Source organism: Piliocolobus tephrosceles, chromosome 5 (genome assembly GCF_002776525.5).
Source record: "Piliocolobus tephrosceles isolate RC106 chromosome 5, ASM277652v3, whole genome shotgun sequence".
Classification (NCBI taxonomy): domain Eukaryota; kingdom Metazoa; phylum Chordata; class Mammalia; order Primates; family Cercopithecidae; genus Piliocolobus; species Piliocolobus tephrosceles.
This window is the reverse complement of record NC_045438.1, coordinates 60694320-60712691: the sequence shown is the minus strand read 5'-3', so window position 1 is coordinate 60712691 and position 18372 is coordinate 60694320. Positions and strand designations below refer to the sequence as shown.

General features: G+C 42.9%; 1 protein-coding gene across 1 annotated transcript in view; it reads right to left on the bottom strand.

Annotated features, from left to right (window-relative positions):
* FNDC1 (fibronectin type III domain containing 1) overlaps window positions 1–18372 on the bottom strand; it is a 102453-nt gene that overhangs the window by 23413 nt on the left and 60668 nt on the right. The window contains exons 10-15 of the mRNA XM_023205847.2: window positions 18112–18300; window positions 13624–16266; window positions 11792–11892; window positions 9726–9837; window positions 8450–8890; window positions 1725–1793 (exon numbers count right to left, since the gene is read on the bottom strand). Coding sequence (XP_023061615.2) covers window positions 1725–1793; window positions 8450–8890; window positions 9726–9837; window positions 11792–11892; window positions 13624–16266; window positions 18112–18300 — 3555 coding nt within the window. The remainder of the gene's footprint in view (window positions 1–1724; window positions 1794–8449; window positions 8891–9725; window positions 9838–11791; window positions 11893–13623; window positions 16267–18111; window positions 18301–18372) is intronic.

Sequence of the window (18372 nt, the reverse complement as noted above, 5' to 3'; positions counted from 1 at the left end):
GTCCAAAGCCATGCTCTACCTGCATAATGTTCCCTTTTAGGAAATAAAAGGTAACATCAAAAAATAAACTTGAATTTTTTCGTAAAAATTTTTTTGGCCGGGCATGGTGGCTCACACCTGTAATCCCAGCACTTTGGGAGGCCAAGGCGGGCAGATCACAAGGTCAGGAGATTAAGACCATCCTGGTCAACATGGTGAAAGCCCATCTCTACTAAAAATACAAAAATTAGCTGGGCATGGTGGCGTGCACCTGTAGTCCCAGCTACTCAGGAGGCGGAGGCAAAAGAATCGCTTGAACCCAGGAGACGGAGGTTGCTGTGAGCCAAGATCATGTCACTGCACTCCGGCCTGGTGACAGAGCGAAACTCCATCTCAAAAACAATTTTTTTTTTTTTCTTCTGTGTATGAACTTTTTCTGGGCATGGGGGATGGGATTAATCCTGCCAAAACAACAAATCCTTTAACATTTGAAAAAGAAAATAAAACTCTGCCTCTTTTTCAAACTGTTCAAAGATAAGAAAGATGCCTAGTATTTTCAAAGGTGCTCAAAAAAAAATCTTCGTTTGCTTTCTAACATCTGCTGTTTTTCTTTAAGTCAGTTTTTGTTTGAAAACCTTGGGATTAAACCACTACATCAAGCTTTATTATGAATAAATAACACATCAAAGGTGACATTGTTTGCACAGTTGTGATTTAACACAATTAGAGCTATGAATAATTGCAGAAAAGGTGGACCTCAAAAGTGAGAATCCTGAGCCTTGGTGTCAAAGGCCGGCACTGGATGTGGACAAGATTCCTTTAAGAACTTCTTCAAGTTGCAGAGGCAACTTCCAAATCACACAAAACAATCACAAGATCCTAAGTGTAATAATACCATTAGTTACCATTTATTGAATGACTCTCCCAGATGCTGTCCAAGGCACTTTGTATTCGTAATTTAAAAAAAATTTTTTTTGAAATGGGATGTTGCTCTCTCCCCAGGCTGGAGTGCAGTGGTGCCATCACAGCTCGAACTCCTGGGCTCAAAACGATCCACCTGCCTCAGCCTCTCAAGTAGCTGGAACTACAGGTGTGTGCTACTATACACAGCTAATTTTTTAATTTTTTGTAGAGACAGTGTCTTGCTATGCTGCCCAGGCTGCTTTTGAAGTCCTGGGCTCAAGTGATCCTCCCTCCTTGACCTCTCAAAGTGTTAGGATTACAGGCTTGAGCCACCGTGGCTGGCCTATGTTCCTAATCTTACAAACTTACCCTTGAAAAGATTCTATGATAAGAAATCAACTGATCTAAGCATCACATATTTTATGTAATTAGAAAAGGAGAGAAAAGAAAGGAATAAGAAAGAGAAGAGCCAAGTAAGGAAGTTGGACTTGGTTAAATCAAGTAAGTTTTATAAATGAAGGTTGAAGGGGAGCCCTGAGGGATAACTCCAGAATTCCTTGGGCCTAAGGAAGGTTGGGAGGGAGGGAACGGGGAGTACAGGGACCAAGTGGGAATCTGCATCTGCGTGTTAAGCGCACTGTTTTTCTTAGATCAAATAGGCATTTGGGGGTGACATGGAAGCATGGGGTACAACCACCCTTCCCTAAGCCAGCCCTCAGCATTGCCACCGGCCCAAAGCTCAAAAGGAAACTTCCGTCAAGATCATCCATTCAATAGTTACAATCAGATCCTTTGATTAGGAAAGAAAGGGTGCAAATAATTTTTCAAAAGCTAGTTCGTACCTTCATCATATATAACGTAGGCCTCTTCCGTGGGTACTGCAGTGTCTGTCTCCAAGCCTGAGAACTCATCTAGTGAGGACAGAGAAAAGGACCGGTCATCCAGGGCTCCGTCTCCATGGTTCTCTCAGAAGTAGGCCCCAGAGCATGACAATTCATTCACCTCGAGCAGGTCATGAAAACAAGTCCCCAAGGCCAGAGTCTCCACAACTTTTTCAGGAGGAAAATCATCAAAGCACTGACATGGAACCCAGACTTTCTCTCCTTTGGGCCCAGGAAAGGGTGATACAAATGCCTGCCCCATCAGGAGCAAACACCCCGCTCCACATTCCCAGATTCCTCAGCACCCCCAAGCTCTCTCTCCCCTCCCTCCTACCACCTCAGCCCACCCGCCCACATGCCTGCAGGGCTCTGATGCTGAGGGAAGTCCCCTGGCCCCTCATGCCACAGCAGGTGCTCTTAGGAAGCAGTCACAAGAGAGAGAGGAGAGTGGGCGGTTGGTGCTCAGGATGGTGACAAAAAGCCCCTCAGGTGTCAACTCCCTTGTTCATCAGTCTTCATTCCTCAACCCCCTCCATCTTGCCTCTGGAATATTCAAGAAGCAGGGTAATTTCCTACCTCGTCTACATCCCAACTTGGCAAACTCTACCAATGAGAGTTCCCTGTGCTTCTCCACTTCCTACTGACTACCCACCCTCTCTTACCGGCTAGGGAGATAAATCAGATTTCCTAATTTGCATAGGAAATTTGGAAAAATATGCCAATTATCGCAAATTTCTCTTTACAGACAGATTGGGCTGTACTAACCCACATGTCTATTTTGACTACAGAATTATACTTTAAATGTAATACAAAATTTCAGACGTGATTTTTGGAAAAGCCAGGAAACCCTAGTTAGAAGAACTATTGCAATTCCTGTAATGACTAAACCGGTATTACGAGCATGAGCAACTTGTGAAAAGAAAGGTGAGTGATTTAAGAATAAAAGGCATCTTCACCTCCATTACCAGGGTAGTTTAAGCAGAAGTCTTTTGGAAAAGGTGTAATGGAATTGATTATACTATTTCTCTACTTGGGGGTTATGGATGCAACTGTAAAAAGGAGAACATCTCACTGTAGCTGATAAAATCTTGAGGCAAAAGGTTTTATAGCTCAAAAAATAATTGTAAGGAATTACTTTCCTCCCTTTGACCTGAAGCCCACAGCAATTATATAGAACTCTCTAAACTTAACGCACCATTAAAAGGGGTCAGGGTGGGGAAAAGAGGAAGAAGTGACTAGTGGATGGTTTCCTAGATGCCTTCTCTGTATCAGCCACTTTTATGTATATATAATTTCACAAGAAATCCTTGAGATACATTGAGCTTATAAATACCCACTTCTTAGCTGATACGGTTTGGCTGTATCCCCACCCAAATCTCATCTTAAATTATAATCCCCATAATACCCACATGTCCAGGGAGGGATCTGGTGGAAAGTGATTAGATTATAGGAGCATTTTCCCCCATGCTGTTCTCATGATAGTGAGTGAATTCTCATGAGATCTGATGATTTTCTAAATGGTAGTTTTTCCTGCACACTGGCTCGCTCGTTCTCTCTCTCTCTCTCTCTCCCCCTCCCTCTCACCTGCCACCAAGTAAGATGTGCCTGCTTCCCCTCCTGCCATGATTGTAAGTTTTCTGAGGTCTCCCCAGCCATTTAGAACTGTGAGTCAATTAAACCTCTTCCTTTATAAATTGCCCAGTCTCAGGTAGTATCTTTATAGCAGTATGAAAACGGACTAATACATCAGCCAAGGACACCAAGGGAGGATTTACAGCATGCCTGAGACATGCAGATGGTAAAAGACAGCAAAAACAGAATGCGAACTTCAAGTACTCTGGCTCCAAAGACTACTTACTTTATACTTCATAAAACTGCCTCCACTTCTTAAAAGTTGAACTAACCAATAAAATTATTTGTCATTGTGAAGATGCTCTATTAGAATCACCATTCTACAGTGTAATGAAGGGGAAATTGAAGTAGAAGGTATATAAACTCCTGTGTCATTATCCTACCAACCTTTTTCAGCCTAGTTTGAATGACACGAATATTACATTGTAAAAACAAACTCCACCCACAAAGGGCAATGGCAGCCTCGAGTGGTCTGTCCAGCCCTCCTGGGATCACAGTAAGAACTCCCAGCTCCTATTCCGAGGCCCAAGAGATGGTCCTTGAGGCAATGACTCTGGTGTGTTCTGATTCAGCCAATGAATATTAAGCAGAGAGAAGTTGTAAATTATCCATCCTTTTAGGGGTGGAATTGTCATTTCATGAAAAACTATTAAACACAAACTTTCCTTTGGTCATTCCAATGTCAATATGCCTGGGATCCAAGACAAATTACTTCTGAGCTTGTTCAAATTAGTTTTCAGGTTCACACCCTGTAAAGTCTGGGATTATCTTGCCATTGTTTCCTGGCCTACCATTTTCTTTCCCTTGTCAATTTAACCTTTAGGAATATCGTCTGGCTTTTCCTCATTATCAGTTCAGTGTCATTTCTTTTCATTATTGTTTTTGGTCAGATCAAAAATGAATACATGGTGAAGTTTCTGCATCCCAGGGTGAACAAGAAAAGGGAAAAGTATATCATTTCCTTCATGGACTCTAGTGTTACAGGTAACTCTGTGAGGTGCTGAAATACTCCAATGCATGCAGCAGGCTACAGAAATGATGCTTTTACCGGCAAATGAGTTCACTTCCTGAGATGAGTGACAGTTAAGTCCTCTGGCATTAAATAAACAATCTACTGAGTGATTTCAGTGTTCTTTTTCTTAAGACCAAATAAACTCAGGCATAAATTTTCTAAAATAGAACCATCTTGACTCCAAGTAAAAATAACTTCCAGATGTAATAAAATATATTTACAATTAAAAAAAACAAAAAAACAAAAAGTTGACTACCTTACTTTGGCCCACCCGAACGCCATTTTAAACTATTCAGAACTGTGTAAAACTGGATATTTTACAAGCCAACTCAGCATCAATGTGAAAAGCTTCAGCCTCTTCACATAAACACATTTGCCAGCCATCAACCACAGTAGTGTCATTTATTCTCTTCAGTCGTTTATCAAGTAGCCATGAAAAAAATAAGTGAAAAATGTCACCAAAGAAGGAAGGCCTTTGCTCCAGAGATATTAAAAAATATTTTTTAAAAATTATTCTCAGTAGAAGTTTAGAGACAGAAGGTAAATGACAGCTACTTGAAACCCAGGGATATTTGCACACTGTACAGTTGGTCCAGCTCAAATGAATGTTTGCATTTCTCGGTATTTTCTATCTGGAGACCCAGCTATGGTAGGGAAGGTCTGTTTTCCGTAATGACGGATGTTTTTCTGCAGCCTGTAACAAGGTCATGCTACAAATTCTTGATGGTGTTCATCTGGCTTGTCACATTCCGTGTACACCCTCTGTCATCAGATTTGCTGTCGATACAGAACCTGGAAAAAAAAAAAAAAGCACTGGCTTTTAGGACACAGAGAATGCCTATACCTTAAGGTCTTGCTTGGATATCCAAAGGTATGTACTTAGGTACCACAAGGAATTAGAGATGAAGCAGAAGACATTGTCTCAACTGCAAGGAGTTTATTATCCAATAGAGAAGTCAGATCAAGCAGAACAAAACAAAACAAATGTTCAAGGCAGCATTATTCATAATAACAAAAAAGTAGAAATAACTCGAATGACCACTGACCGATGAATGGAAAAAATGCTGTATATCCATACAATGGAATAAAAAGAATGAAGTAATGATGTATTCTATAATGTGAATGAATCTTGAAAGCAATTATGCTAAGTGAAAGAAGCCAGACACAAAAAGCCACATATGACATGATTCCATTTATACAAAATGTCCCAAGTAGGTAAATCCATAGAGACAGAAAGTACATTAGCAGTTTCCAGGGTTGAGAGGAGGGAGGAATGAGGGTTGACTGCTGATGAGTACGGAATTTCTCCTGGGGTGATGAAAATATTATGGAATCTAATAGTGGTGATCATTGCACAACTGTAAATATATTAACATCCACTAACTTTAGAAGAATGAACTTTATGGTATATGAATTTTATCTCAACAGAGCTAGTATTAATACATTTTTAAAATTTAATTTCTCTTTTTAATTTTATTTTTAAGTTCTGGGGTACAGGTGCATGATGTGTAGGTTTGTTACATAGGTAAACATGTGCCACAGTGGTTTGCTGGACAGATCAACCCATCACCTAAATATTAACCCCTGCATGCATTAGTTATTTTTCCCAATGCTCTCTCTTCCCCCACCCGACCCTCTGACAGGCCCCATTATATGTTGTTCCCCTCCCTGTGTCAATGTGTTCTCATCGTTCAGCTCCCACTTATAAGTGAGAACACGAGGTGTTTAGTTTTCTGTTCCTGTGTTAATTTGGTGAAGATAATGGCTTCCAGTTCCATCCATGTCCCTGCAAAGCACATAATCTCATTCCTTTTTGTGGCTGCCTAGTATTCCACAGTGTATATGGACCACATTTTCTTTATCCAGTCTATCATTGATGGGCATTTGGGTTGATTCCATCTCTTTGCTACTGTGAATAGTGCTGCAATGGACATATATGTGCATGTATCTTTGTAATAGTAAACATTTAATTTCTCATTACAAAAAAATACCACTTTCATGGTGAGTGTGCTTACCACAAATAAAGAAAAGAGAATAATACTAACAATAAAGGAGTGGGAGTTGGAGGGAACTTTGGAAGGTGATGGATGTGTCTGTGGCCTTAGCAGGATGATGATTTTGTGAGTGTATTCTTATCCCAAGCTCATCAACGTGTATGGATTAAATATGCAGAACTTTTTCTATGCCAATCATACATCAAGAAAGTGGTTTAAAAGGATTAAAAGATAAAAATAACTATGATTACAGTCAATAAAGAAGAAAATGTTTAATGAAGTTGTCAATGAAACAGTAGAAATAAGAAAGCCCATAAGAAAACTCTTTTTAAACTAACAAATTATATTGCATTAAAATGTGATACGAGGATGATACATTGCTGTCCCCACATTTAACTTTTCCCTAAGACTTTGTATTGATTTGTACTTATTTTCAAATGCTGTCCAGAGGAAAACTATTATTTAGCTTGGACTAGGGAATCAGGAGACTGGACAGGAGTGAACATATATATGTCATGAATTGCAAAGAAAATAAGAGACAAAAATGCCAAGAAAAATATTGACTTTCATGCTAAATAAAAGTCCAAAAATACAAAGTAAATGAAGGGAACATGTTAGAAGGCCTAAATAAAAGCAGACAAAATAAAACGTGAAATAATAGCAACAGTAATTAAAATCAAATCCAAAATAGTCAATTTTTGTTTACAACCAATTATTAAGTAATTATGTTTTAATTATATTTCACCCTTTAAAATTAAACACATTAATGCATGCAGAAGTCAGATGTCAAGGAAAGTAACATAATATTTTAATACTAGAAATTCAAAGGTAAATTCAAATTTGTACTCACTGGGTCAATGGACAGAGTAGAAATTTTCTTCCCATTGTTCCTCTCCCTCTGTATGTTTCCATGTTTCTTTGGTGTGGAATTTTTAGATGTGTCAAGTTGTCCTGTTTATTTGGAACTTCTTCACAGAAAGACTAACTTCCAACAGAATTTCCATTTTGGATACAGTATTCATGTTCAAACTGATTGGGCTTATCATGGTCAATAATGCTGCACAAGAATTCCAGACTTGATTCCTGAAAGGAAATGTCTTCACTCTGCCTTGGTTTAAAAAGACTCAAGCTTTATAGTTGACACTGCAATTCATTTCAAACTGAGGGAAAGAAGATGAATCTATCTCCTCCATGCCTGATGCAAATCTAGAATGACTTCTTCCAAGGCAGCTTGAGCAGGGGACTGAGCAGAAAGGATGGAGACACATTGATATATGGGCTCCACGATGACCTGGATAAAGGCATCCTAGCTCTGGCTCTTCAGGGAGAACAAGCCATTTTCAGAAGGAAGACAGACTCACATCAGGGTCGGTAGGATAGTGCAGATCGGCAAAGAAGGGAAAATGGTGCATTCTTACCCAGTGGAAAGCCCACACTCCCACAGGAAGCCCAGCCACATGAGGATTAGAACTCTCCAAAGGAGGGCTGACCAAAAAAGTGCCCAGCTGCCGAACATGCTGGGGAAACATTCCTTTTCTTGGAGATTCTCAACAAGACTATTCAGTGATCTAAGTGTTACAACAGTAAGAAATTTATCCAACCTTGTTTAAATCACATAGCTAATCACAGAACCTGTTAAGTATATACATATATATTACAACCACTAATCTACAATATCCCTTGGAGCACACTTTGGGAAATGATAGTCCAAACAAATAATGTCACAAGTTTCAGCTAAATTCTTGACTTGGGTTGTGATAAGCGCTGCCAGGTAAACACAGGATGCCCAGTTAAATCTGACTTTAAGTCAACAAGAAATAATTTTTTCATATAAATATGTCCCATGCAATATTTTTATTTCCTAAGTCTTCCAACCTTAGCTGTGGCATGGTACTGTCAGACAAACTTGCTGGGACCAAAAATGCGTTGGCTTGCTGCTTTGCTGTGTGCGGCGCTCATCCCTCCCCTGCAGGCTCTGCCACCCTGCTCTGAGCTGCAGCGTGCTAGTGTGCATGATAAGTGGTTAGTATTAGAACAAAGCCAGTTACCTTCTTCAGTGTAGCACTCTGGGATCCCATTGGAGCTCATTATCAGGTTACCATCATTGTCGCGCCGTTCCAAGGTCCCAGGGGGACAGGTGGGGATGGGAGTGGTGGGTTTGGGGGTGGTGGTGGTGGTTGTCCGCGTAGTGGTTCGGACTGTGGTTGTTGGGCGCCTGGTGGTCGTGCGACGGGTGGTGGTTGTGCGGCGGGTGGTGGCAGTGGTGGGCCGCTGGGTTGTAGTGGTAGGCAGGGGCGTCGTAGTAGTTGTAGGCCGCGTGGTAGTGGTAGGAGGATGGGTGGTTGTTTTGATGACCTCCAAGCCCACCAGTGGCTTTCCTCCAAGACTCAAAATTGGCTTATCTTGGGCACTGGCCAGAGGTGTGCCATGTCGCCCCTGCCCAAAGAGTGGTAGGCCGTCAGGACTCACCACGGGGGTCCCTTCCAGATCTGAAATAAAGTCAACCAATAGCTATGCAACGACGTGAAACAATCCAGAGAAAATAAAAAGCAAGCAATAAGTGTCTTCTCAAAGCTTATGTATTATCATGTTTTAATCAGTAAAAGGCAAAGGAATAAATGAATATTGCATCAGTATGCTCCACGATCCTGAGATAACTCTTGTATCTAGCAAAGGAAGAAATATTTTCCTTTGCCTCATTCCCATGCCTAAGGAGGGGAAGTGTTACTTTGGATTAAAGGTGGAAAAACTTCTTCTGTAAAGGGCCAGGAAGCAAATATGTTAAGCCTTATAGGCCAGATGGTCTCTGTTGCAACTACTCAATCAGCTTTTAGAGTGCAAATACATAAACAGCACGTAACAAATGAGTTAGACAATGCATAATTAAGTGAGTGTATTGTGTTCCAATAAACCTTTGCATATGGACACTGAAATATGCATTTCATGTAATTATCACACCACAAAATATTCTTTTTTCTGGCAATCATTTAAACATGTAAAAACTATTCTGAGCTCATAGTAAGTCTTACAAAAACAGGTAGTGGGCTACAACCTACAGGTTGTAGTTTGTGGACCCCTCCTCTAAAAGGGCCCATTTAAGAACGAATTAAACCATTTTTTAGAGGGTGCAGCCTGCAGGAAGAGAACTAAAGCTGTCTGGGGGAAACACCAAGTTCTGCCTCTTTTGAGGCTCTTCTTCTCACATGGGTAAAAATAACCAAACCAAGAGCAATCATTGTAAATGAGGGGGAAAAGGAAGACAGAAGCTGTAATTCTATAGCTAATTCAGCAGGCTTTTATTCTTTAAAAACCGTTCTCCCTTACCCACAATGGTTCGACCATCTCCTCCTAGTTTAATCCGAAGAGGATTTCCATGTGAATCTTGGAGGTACCTTCCTTCTGCATTCAATACTAACCCACGATCAAGGTCCACAACCTAAATCCATGACATAGATTAAAGAATATATTGGACATTTTGAAATGGTCACATGAGTCCAGCTATATATGTGCATACGCCTGAAACTTCCACAGAAGGAAACCATAATATGAATAGAAGACATTATTTTTGTCAATATGATTCATAAAGTCTTAAAAAATACAGTACAAAGCAGTCATCTTTCATATTATGATTGCTTACCCATATAATATGTAAATTGTTTTAAGTTTCTCAAATCACAAAAGATGTTCAAAATATTTTTACCATCAAGTACATTGTGTCTAATGCTGGAAAGAAGGAAACAATGTGTCTCTCAGTTGAGGGGAGAGATTAAATAATTTGTGGCCCATCTGTATGGTAGAATATTATGCAGACAATTCTACATACATTCTACATATATGTGAACTCATATTACAGGGCTGATTATTTTGCAAAAATAAAAATATATCCATTTGCATATATAAGCCTAAGACTGCAGAGAAAAAAATTATGGAAGGTTATACTGCAAATGGTTAACAGTGGTTATCTTTGAGAAGTAGTTTGGGTGAAGAATGTTTATTTTCTGTTTTATATATTTCAATATGAATTGTTCTAACTTCTTGCAATGAATGTGAATTGCTAGCATGTTAAAGACATAAAATCTTTCCATTTTGCTGTTAATGTTAAAAATAAAAGTTGCTATAACAAAAACAATATAATTTGTAATCATGTTGCCTAATATAGTATGCATACAAAAAAATGTCACATTCTGAGGAGCTGTAAAACTTGAAGAAAGCTATAATTATCTTTATTAAGGGACTAGCTCGTGCTTTTTGCTGGTTCTCAAAGCATGGTCCTGGACCTGAAGCCTCAGCATCACATAGGAACTTGTCAGATATTCAAATCTCCCAGCCCTACCTGAGACTTGTATTTGACAAAATCCTCAGTGATCCTCAGCTGGCTTAAGTTTGAGAACCACTGCTTTGCACACTCAGGCTACTGGAGGAAGCCCTGCAAGCAAGTCACTTTGGTGGATGCTGTTTTGGCATTAAAATAAAATTTATATAAATCCTATTTTGAAATCTACCCCATACTGTTTCCATTCAAAATTGTTTGCAATAGCATCTTGCTTTGATGTACATTCTTCCTCCTATAAATTTCTCTTCCTTTAAGAAATGATAACATGCATCTTTAGATCACCTATGACTGAAAATGTCATAGTCTTTTAGTACGTTTCCCTAAACCTTATCATTATAAATGGGAAGTCTTGATTGGGAATTACAGTATAAAATAATTTTTTTTATTCTTAGAAAAAGTACTTTAAATTCCTGAATATTGTAAAGTGTTCTGTCTATTAACCTCAACCCAACAAAACCTCCTAAACATTTATCTTAACCCCAAGCAATTAAAGCTGTTTAGACATACATAAAGTACTAATAAATAATTTTAGTCCAACAATTGTTGGAAGATTCAAAAGATGATATAATAAATATTTCCAGTATCATTCAGGGTTTTTTGTTTATTCGTTCATTTTTACCCTGTGTCCTTCTGGAAAGGATTTGAGATGACTTACAGAAAGTACATGTAATGTTTAAAGCAAACAATAAACAAAACTTAAAAATAAAATGAAGCTACCAGGACAGGGAAAATATAAGTTCCTTTGAATAGCCATCCATTGGGTCTATAATCGCTATGGTTGGGCCTTGCATTCATTTGACCTTCCTAACCACTTGAGGCAAATGAAAAACAAAGGCCCATGCCTTATCTTGGCTATGAGAAAAAACAAGCTAGTTACCAGGAGAACCAAAGATTTTTCCGAGTATTAAAAGAAACTCTATACAAGTACATATGAGTAGTTAAAACTAGAGGAGAAGAACAGACAAAGACCACTTCATTTATCATTACACAATGTCCACCATTTTTCTCTTCTCAACAGCATGAAAACAACGGGTATGTGTAAAGAAGTTTACCCTACCCACTTTGTTCCTTGAGGGCCATTGATAATTCTCTGTCCATTCGGTTTTCCATTACTACCAGGAAGGACTTTCCCTTCTACATTTGGTCTGCCATTATAACCTACACAGTACCAAAAATAAAAATAACAGAGCCTGGTAAATTCAACATGTCCGGGAAGTTGGCTTCATGCCAAACTATAAGTAGTAACACATCATTTCAAATAGAAACTCTAAACAGAATTTTAAACCAGTAGCTCAAATATATTAGATAATGATAGTCTCAAACTATGACTTCTCCATAACAGATGTGGATGTCAATTAAGAATACAGTAAAGTCACAGCTTCTGATGATACTGTGAGAATGAGAGTGTGTGGCATAAGTAAATTTGCCATAGAAAATGTAAGACCTTAGTAGCTGTAGCTTTATTTTAGCCATTTGGAAGGTGGAGGAAGGAAGGGTTAGAAGGACAGAGAAAATTATGTCTAAAATGTACTAGATACTGTCCCACTTTTCTAGGCATGTTAAACACAGCTATGCCCAGCTGACTCAGGTCCCAATCACCAATCACCAAATATAAATGCACAATGCTGTCTCAAAGCTTGCTGAATGCTGTGGGGCTGCTTGAGAAGTATTTGCTCAGACAGTAAGAAGATGCAGCAGCACCCTTAGAGTTGTTTCTGTCTGTCTCTGCCTCACACGGAGATGTTTCTTATCAGCTCCAGTCTGCTCTGGTTCAGCCTTGACGGCTAGGCAAAGGGCTTGGGCTTTCTGACCGCTACTTGCAGGGCAGACATTTATTTCTCTCATTCCTTCATTTATTCATTAAATATGTATCGAGTTCCTACTATGTACAAGGGAACGTTGAGTTTTACATCTGTTATCAGGGAGGTGGGTTTGACTAAAACAGCCAATCTTAGTGGAAAATTGAGTTTGATATGGGGCATTGTTCTATGTGTTTACATTGGGCTAAAATAACAATGCATTGTACAGATCAGCAAAAAAAAAAAAATTCATTCAATAATGTTCTACAAAGCCCCAATTATACACAAGAAGAGCTTAAAGCATGTTTTAACTGAATGCAATTTTATGGTAAATAAAAAAAAACCTCAGACCCTGCCCTGGACACAAACTCCTGTTCATAGCTGACTTCGTTCAACCCTCTGTTACAGAAATACAAAGCACACATCTGCCTGTAACTCCTCTTTGTGACAACGATCTTTAACATGCATTTTCTAGAGGTTTTAGATAACATTCTCTAATTGCACTGTCTGAGCAATTCATAACCAAGATATTTGAGTTTGTCTCAGAGTTTGTTTGGTTGAGAGTTTTGCATGCAGAAGATGAGAATAAGATAAGAACAAAAACAAGATACGCCTACATACGTATCTAACCAGCTACTATGGATCCCTTAAACACATGAGGGCACATGAACAACTAAGAAGCAGCTAAGTTGGGCATCAAGGTTGTGACACATTTTCACAGGTTAAGAGTGTATGCCAAGGAATTCAAAGAGGCAATGTAGGACAGTGAAATGACTGTAGAATTAGAGGCAATGTGGGTTAGTAATGGCTGTGAAATTAGGCCATTTGGGATTGGAATGGCAACTTTGAGCTGTCTGCCTTAGGACAAGTCCCTCAGATCCTGAGCCCCAGCTTCCACATCTGGGAAACAGGAATAATAATGCAAACCCTAGAGACCGTTCAGAGGATGAAATTATGTCACATGTGCAAAGTTCTTAACACGGTGCTTGGACATAGTAGGTGCTAAATAAAATAGAATAAAAACCTCTCAGGCATTGCCATGAACACTACTGAACACTTCAAAGAAAGATCATTTGAAAAAATAAACTACCTTGTCTGTAAGGGGGTCTGGCAGGCTGTCGGGAGAGAGGGTTACGGAATCTGGCATGCATCATCCTCTGGCGCAAGGACAGCATCGGAGTGGTGGAGTGGCCGGGAGGGGCGCGCGTGGTGTACCGCGGCCAGGGGTGGGTGCCCGCGACAGGGCTCGCGGTGGCAGCGCTGCGAGGCGGCGGTAGGGAAGGGAGGTGGGAGGCCCTGGGGGAGCTGCCTGCAGGTTGGGGGAGAGGTCGCTTCACAGGAGCCAGGCTCCCTCCGCGAGGGGCAAGCGCGATGGCAGACTCCCTCTCGTCCTTGGCGAGGCTACCGTCGGCGTCTTTGCCGCCCCTGGGAGTGGAGGAAGAGGGCCACTTTGGCACAGAGGAAGACAGAAGGTCTTCCTTCCCGCCTTTAAAAAACCCCGCGTCCTCCTCCTCCTCGTCCTCGGCCGAGACCGACTGCTGGGACTTGGAGGACAGGGGCCTCTTGGAAGGGGGCTCCGACTTCCCGGGTGTGGCCTGGATCGCGCCCTCCTCCTTCTGCCCCGAGTAGGGCGCTGCCCTGCTGGGGACGCGGGCGCGAGACTGGGGGCCACTGGGTCGGCTGGGCCTGGCGAGGGAGCCCGCATGTCCGCGCTGGGACCTGTCGTCGCCACCTGCCCCGGCGCCTGTCGGAGACTCCACCTGCTGGTGCTTGGGAAGGGACACGGCTGCATCCTTGGCTCGCGCAGCGTGCGCTGGGGCCCGCACATCCTGGGCCTCGACTTCTGTGCTGTCTGCATCGTAGCCGCCCTGGGCATCCTCGTCCTGGTTCTGGAGGGCCGTAGGGAGAATCCCTCGGGAGCTCGCCGTGTATGGGTCCGAGGAGAAGTAGGAGCGGCCCTGGGATGTGGGGCGAGGCCCCCTGGCCGGGGCCAGTGCGAGCCTGGGCTGGGAAAGTGACTGCCCCGCGTCTCTGCTCTGGGGGCCCAGCTGGTGCTGGGACGTGGAGACAGGAGAAGGTGGCTGCTGTTCTGGAGCCCGGCCGGGTGTCATCCTTCTGGGAACACTGGGCCCGGGATGGTGCTGTGACCGTGCTGCGGGAGGACGAGGAGGGGACACGTGACGGTCTGTGGACCCCGGCTGCGCTTTGGGAGAATGACCCTCCGTGTCCGCGTCTGTGCTTTGTTGAACGTCCTGGGCCTTGGAGGACAGGGAGGAGTATTTGCCCTGAGGATGTGCATCTGCCCCTGCGGATTTGGGGTTCTCTGGGATGGGTTCCTTCCGATGCAGGCTGGCCCCTCGCTGGGGGCTTCTCCTTACGGCTTCCCAGCCCCGGGAGATGGGCTGCCTGGAGGAGGAAGGCACATGGTCGTTGACAACGGTGGCAGGAAGCGGCTTCTCATCCTCCTCGTCTTCATGGATACCTGAGCTAAGCCTAGAGTGGGAATCCGGGTGAGAGTGAACCCTGGGGTGGGCTCGGGAGGGCACAGTGGACTGTGGTGAACTGGAGGGCTGCAGCCGAGGTCCCCGCCCAATGCCGAACCTGCTTGGAGACCTCCCGTTGGCAGCAAAGGGCTTGTGTCTGAGCAAATGTAAGTGTCCAGAGGCAGGCCGGGCCCGCAGCGTCTGGGCCGTGGCCTCCGCCTGCCTCCAGCCGTCTTCCCTATCGCCGTTACCGTCGCCTTCGCCATCAGAAGCCTCCGCTCCCGCAGAGACCTGTGTCCTGGACGAGAGACGAGAAGAGACAGCGGAGGACATAGTGGACCGCGATGGAACATTGGAGTTGGTGGCTGGGGCGTCCTCACCATCCTTCCCGCCCCTGGAGAGTGGAGGGCCCCGGTGTGGCTGGGTGGGCAGCAGCCGAGATGATCCCCCATGGGGTGGAGAAAGTCTTGAGGGTGGGACTGAGGCATTGGAATCTTCCTCTGCGGTCCCTGAATGGGGGGTCCTCCGCGCTGGCGAGGCTGGCTTTGCACCGGGGTGCACCGAGCTTCTGTCGCGCAGAACGCTAGAGGGGGACTGGCGGCTGGGGGACAGGGCTGGCCGGGGCTGGGCGAAGGCGCCCTTGGGGTGGGGGGAGCCTACAGCGCGCTCGTCTTCGTCTGAATCCACCAAGTCGTTGTCATGAAAGCTGGCAGGCAGGGGAGGACGGTGAGAGGTGCCCTGGGTGGCCGCCTGGTGAGCAGGAGAGGCCGAAGCCGAGGGGGTCGCCCTTGGGCGGGGGTGGGAGGCCGGGGAAAAGCCAGGCTTATCTACACCTTCCCTTCGGGGCAGCGCTGGCATCCGGGCCCTCACTGCAGTCCTGCCGGGAGCAACCACCGAGTGGCCGTGTCTACTTGGCTGCCTCAGGGTCCGTTTCTGGTCCTGGGTGTCAGAGGGCAACATGGGCGAGTCCTCCCGGGAACCCAACTCCTCCTTCCCGGTGACTTCCGTCGACTGAAGATCCAGCTCCTCTGCCTTCTTAGCTCGAAGCTGGGGTTTTCGGGGCACCCCACCATTCGCCAATATTTTGTTCTTCAAGTCAAGAAGAAGGTCTTTGGCATTTCTCCCTTGGGGAGAAGCAGGCACAGAGGGGTGTTGGGAGGAAGCTGGAGCTCTGGGAGAAGGTGAGGAAAGCTCAGGTTTTTCCGGTTTCCCATTGTCCTCCGTGTTCTGCTGAACATCCGCCTTACTGGCTGCAACAGATTTTAAAGAATTGCCTGTCAAAGAAGAAACTCAAAAGTGAAAGCGGAGGTGAGACAAAGTATTAAAAACAGCATATGGAGGCATTTCAAGTCAGTTGTCATAATGGCTAATTTCTAATTCCTTAGAGCACTGGAAACGTGTTTTCTCAATGATAGCATTCTTTTTTAAAACTTATATTTTGCTTTAAGTAACAAATATAGTCCTAGAAAATATACGTGAATTAAATCTCTATCTGTTGAATCCAGGTTATGCCACATCTTATTATGTGAAGAAATTCTGAAATGAGTACTTTGAAGTAACTCATTTATTTTATAAATGTAAAATCTTATATAGGATTTTCTTAATATAACTAATTGTCAGTGTATTACAAATGCATTGTAGCCATCCTTAATAGACAAGAAACACAAATACACCTGGTGCAAATTGCTGAACAATCTATACTCAAAGTGATGGGGAATGTGTGACGAGCAACCGATTTGTAATTTTTAAGGCATTACAAAAAGTTCCCTCCTTCCATAACATGTCCTTACCTGCTTCCTCCTTCTTGTTTAAAATTCCATTAATAGTGGACACATTTATAATTCTCAAATAAGGCTTAAAATAAAAAACTCCTGGGATAGGCAAACATTATATTAAATGTACTGTAATCACCCTGTCTTCAGAGCAGACTGACTGAGGGAAGAGATTCTATAGCGGAGAGGAACCTATATTGCAGTGAGAGCGCCAGAGGGGCAAATGTCATCCATTTCACAGATTTTTGCATGACAAAATTGTCTAATATTGCAGTCTACCATGGGTCTTCATAGCACATAATGAAGGAAAAGCTGCCAATATCCAGCATAAATGTGAGGAAGTAGAAAAGAAAACATGGTCCAAAAACACTCCCCTCCAGTTGTGGATCTTTATTAATGTGTTTGGTTTGGATATGGATCAGGTAAGCTAGACAACTGAAATCCTTCTGGGTACAGCTGCATTCCTAAATGATGGAATACAAACCACAAATTTTACTTTAATCTTATTTTTAAATTTTACTTTTTTTAAATTTTAGATTCAGGGGTTGTACGTGCAGGTTTGTTACATGAATATATTGCATCATGGTGAAGCTTGGGCTTCTAGTGAACCCATCTCCCAGCCAGTGAATACTGTACCCAGTGGGTAATTTTTTTAACCCCCACCCATCTCCTGTCCTTTCTGCTTTTGCAAACTAAACATTTTTAAAGCTACATAGAAACTGAAGAGAGCTAACAATGAAAAATGTCACATTACCATTTCCTTTTTTTTTTTTTTGAGATGGAGTCTCACTCTGTGGCCCAGGCTGGAGTGCAGTGGCCGGATCTCAGCTTACTGCAAGTTCCGCCTCCCGGGTTTACGCCATTCTCCTGCCTCAGCCTCCCGAGTAGCTGGGACTACAGGCGCCCGCCACCTCGCCCGGCTAGTTTTTTGTATTTTTTAGTAGAGACAGGGTTAGCCAAGATGGTCTCAATCTCCTGACCTCGTGATCTGCCCGTCTTGGCCTCCACATTACCATTTCTAAAAATGTTCTTTCCCTGTCACCACAAGCCTAAAATTAATAGTGATGTCAGATTAATCATATAATTAATACATTAATCATACTGCAATAATAATTAATGTTATCAATAATCAGCAACATTTTAATCTTTGAGAAGACTAATTTCTAAAGAGAACACAAAAATATTTTAAAAATCAATATGCAACTTAGCCTGGAAAAATCATCGCTGAGAAGTTTCAAACCCAAGAGCATGACTCAAACGAACACAAAACAAACAGCAGGAATGGAGAGAGAGAGAAGACAGCCACAGACACACGATGCTTACTTGTTGGCACAGCGACAATGAAGGCTTTGGAGTGAGGTCCCAGGCCTCTCCTATTTGCGGCCCGAATTTTGAAAAGATAGCGTTCCCCAGGCTGCAGACCATCCACCAGGGCAGAAGTAGTGTCTCCACGATAGGTGAGGGACTTTGCTCCAAATGGTTTGAGAGCCGGGGCATATGAAAGAATGTATTCTGAAATGATTTGGCAGATGGTTGGAAGAAGGAAACTAAAAACAGTCCTGTGTCCAGCAGGCAGACTATATG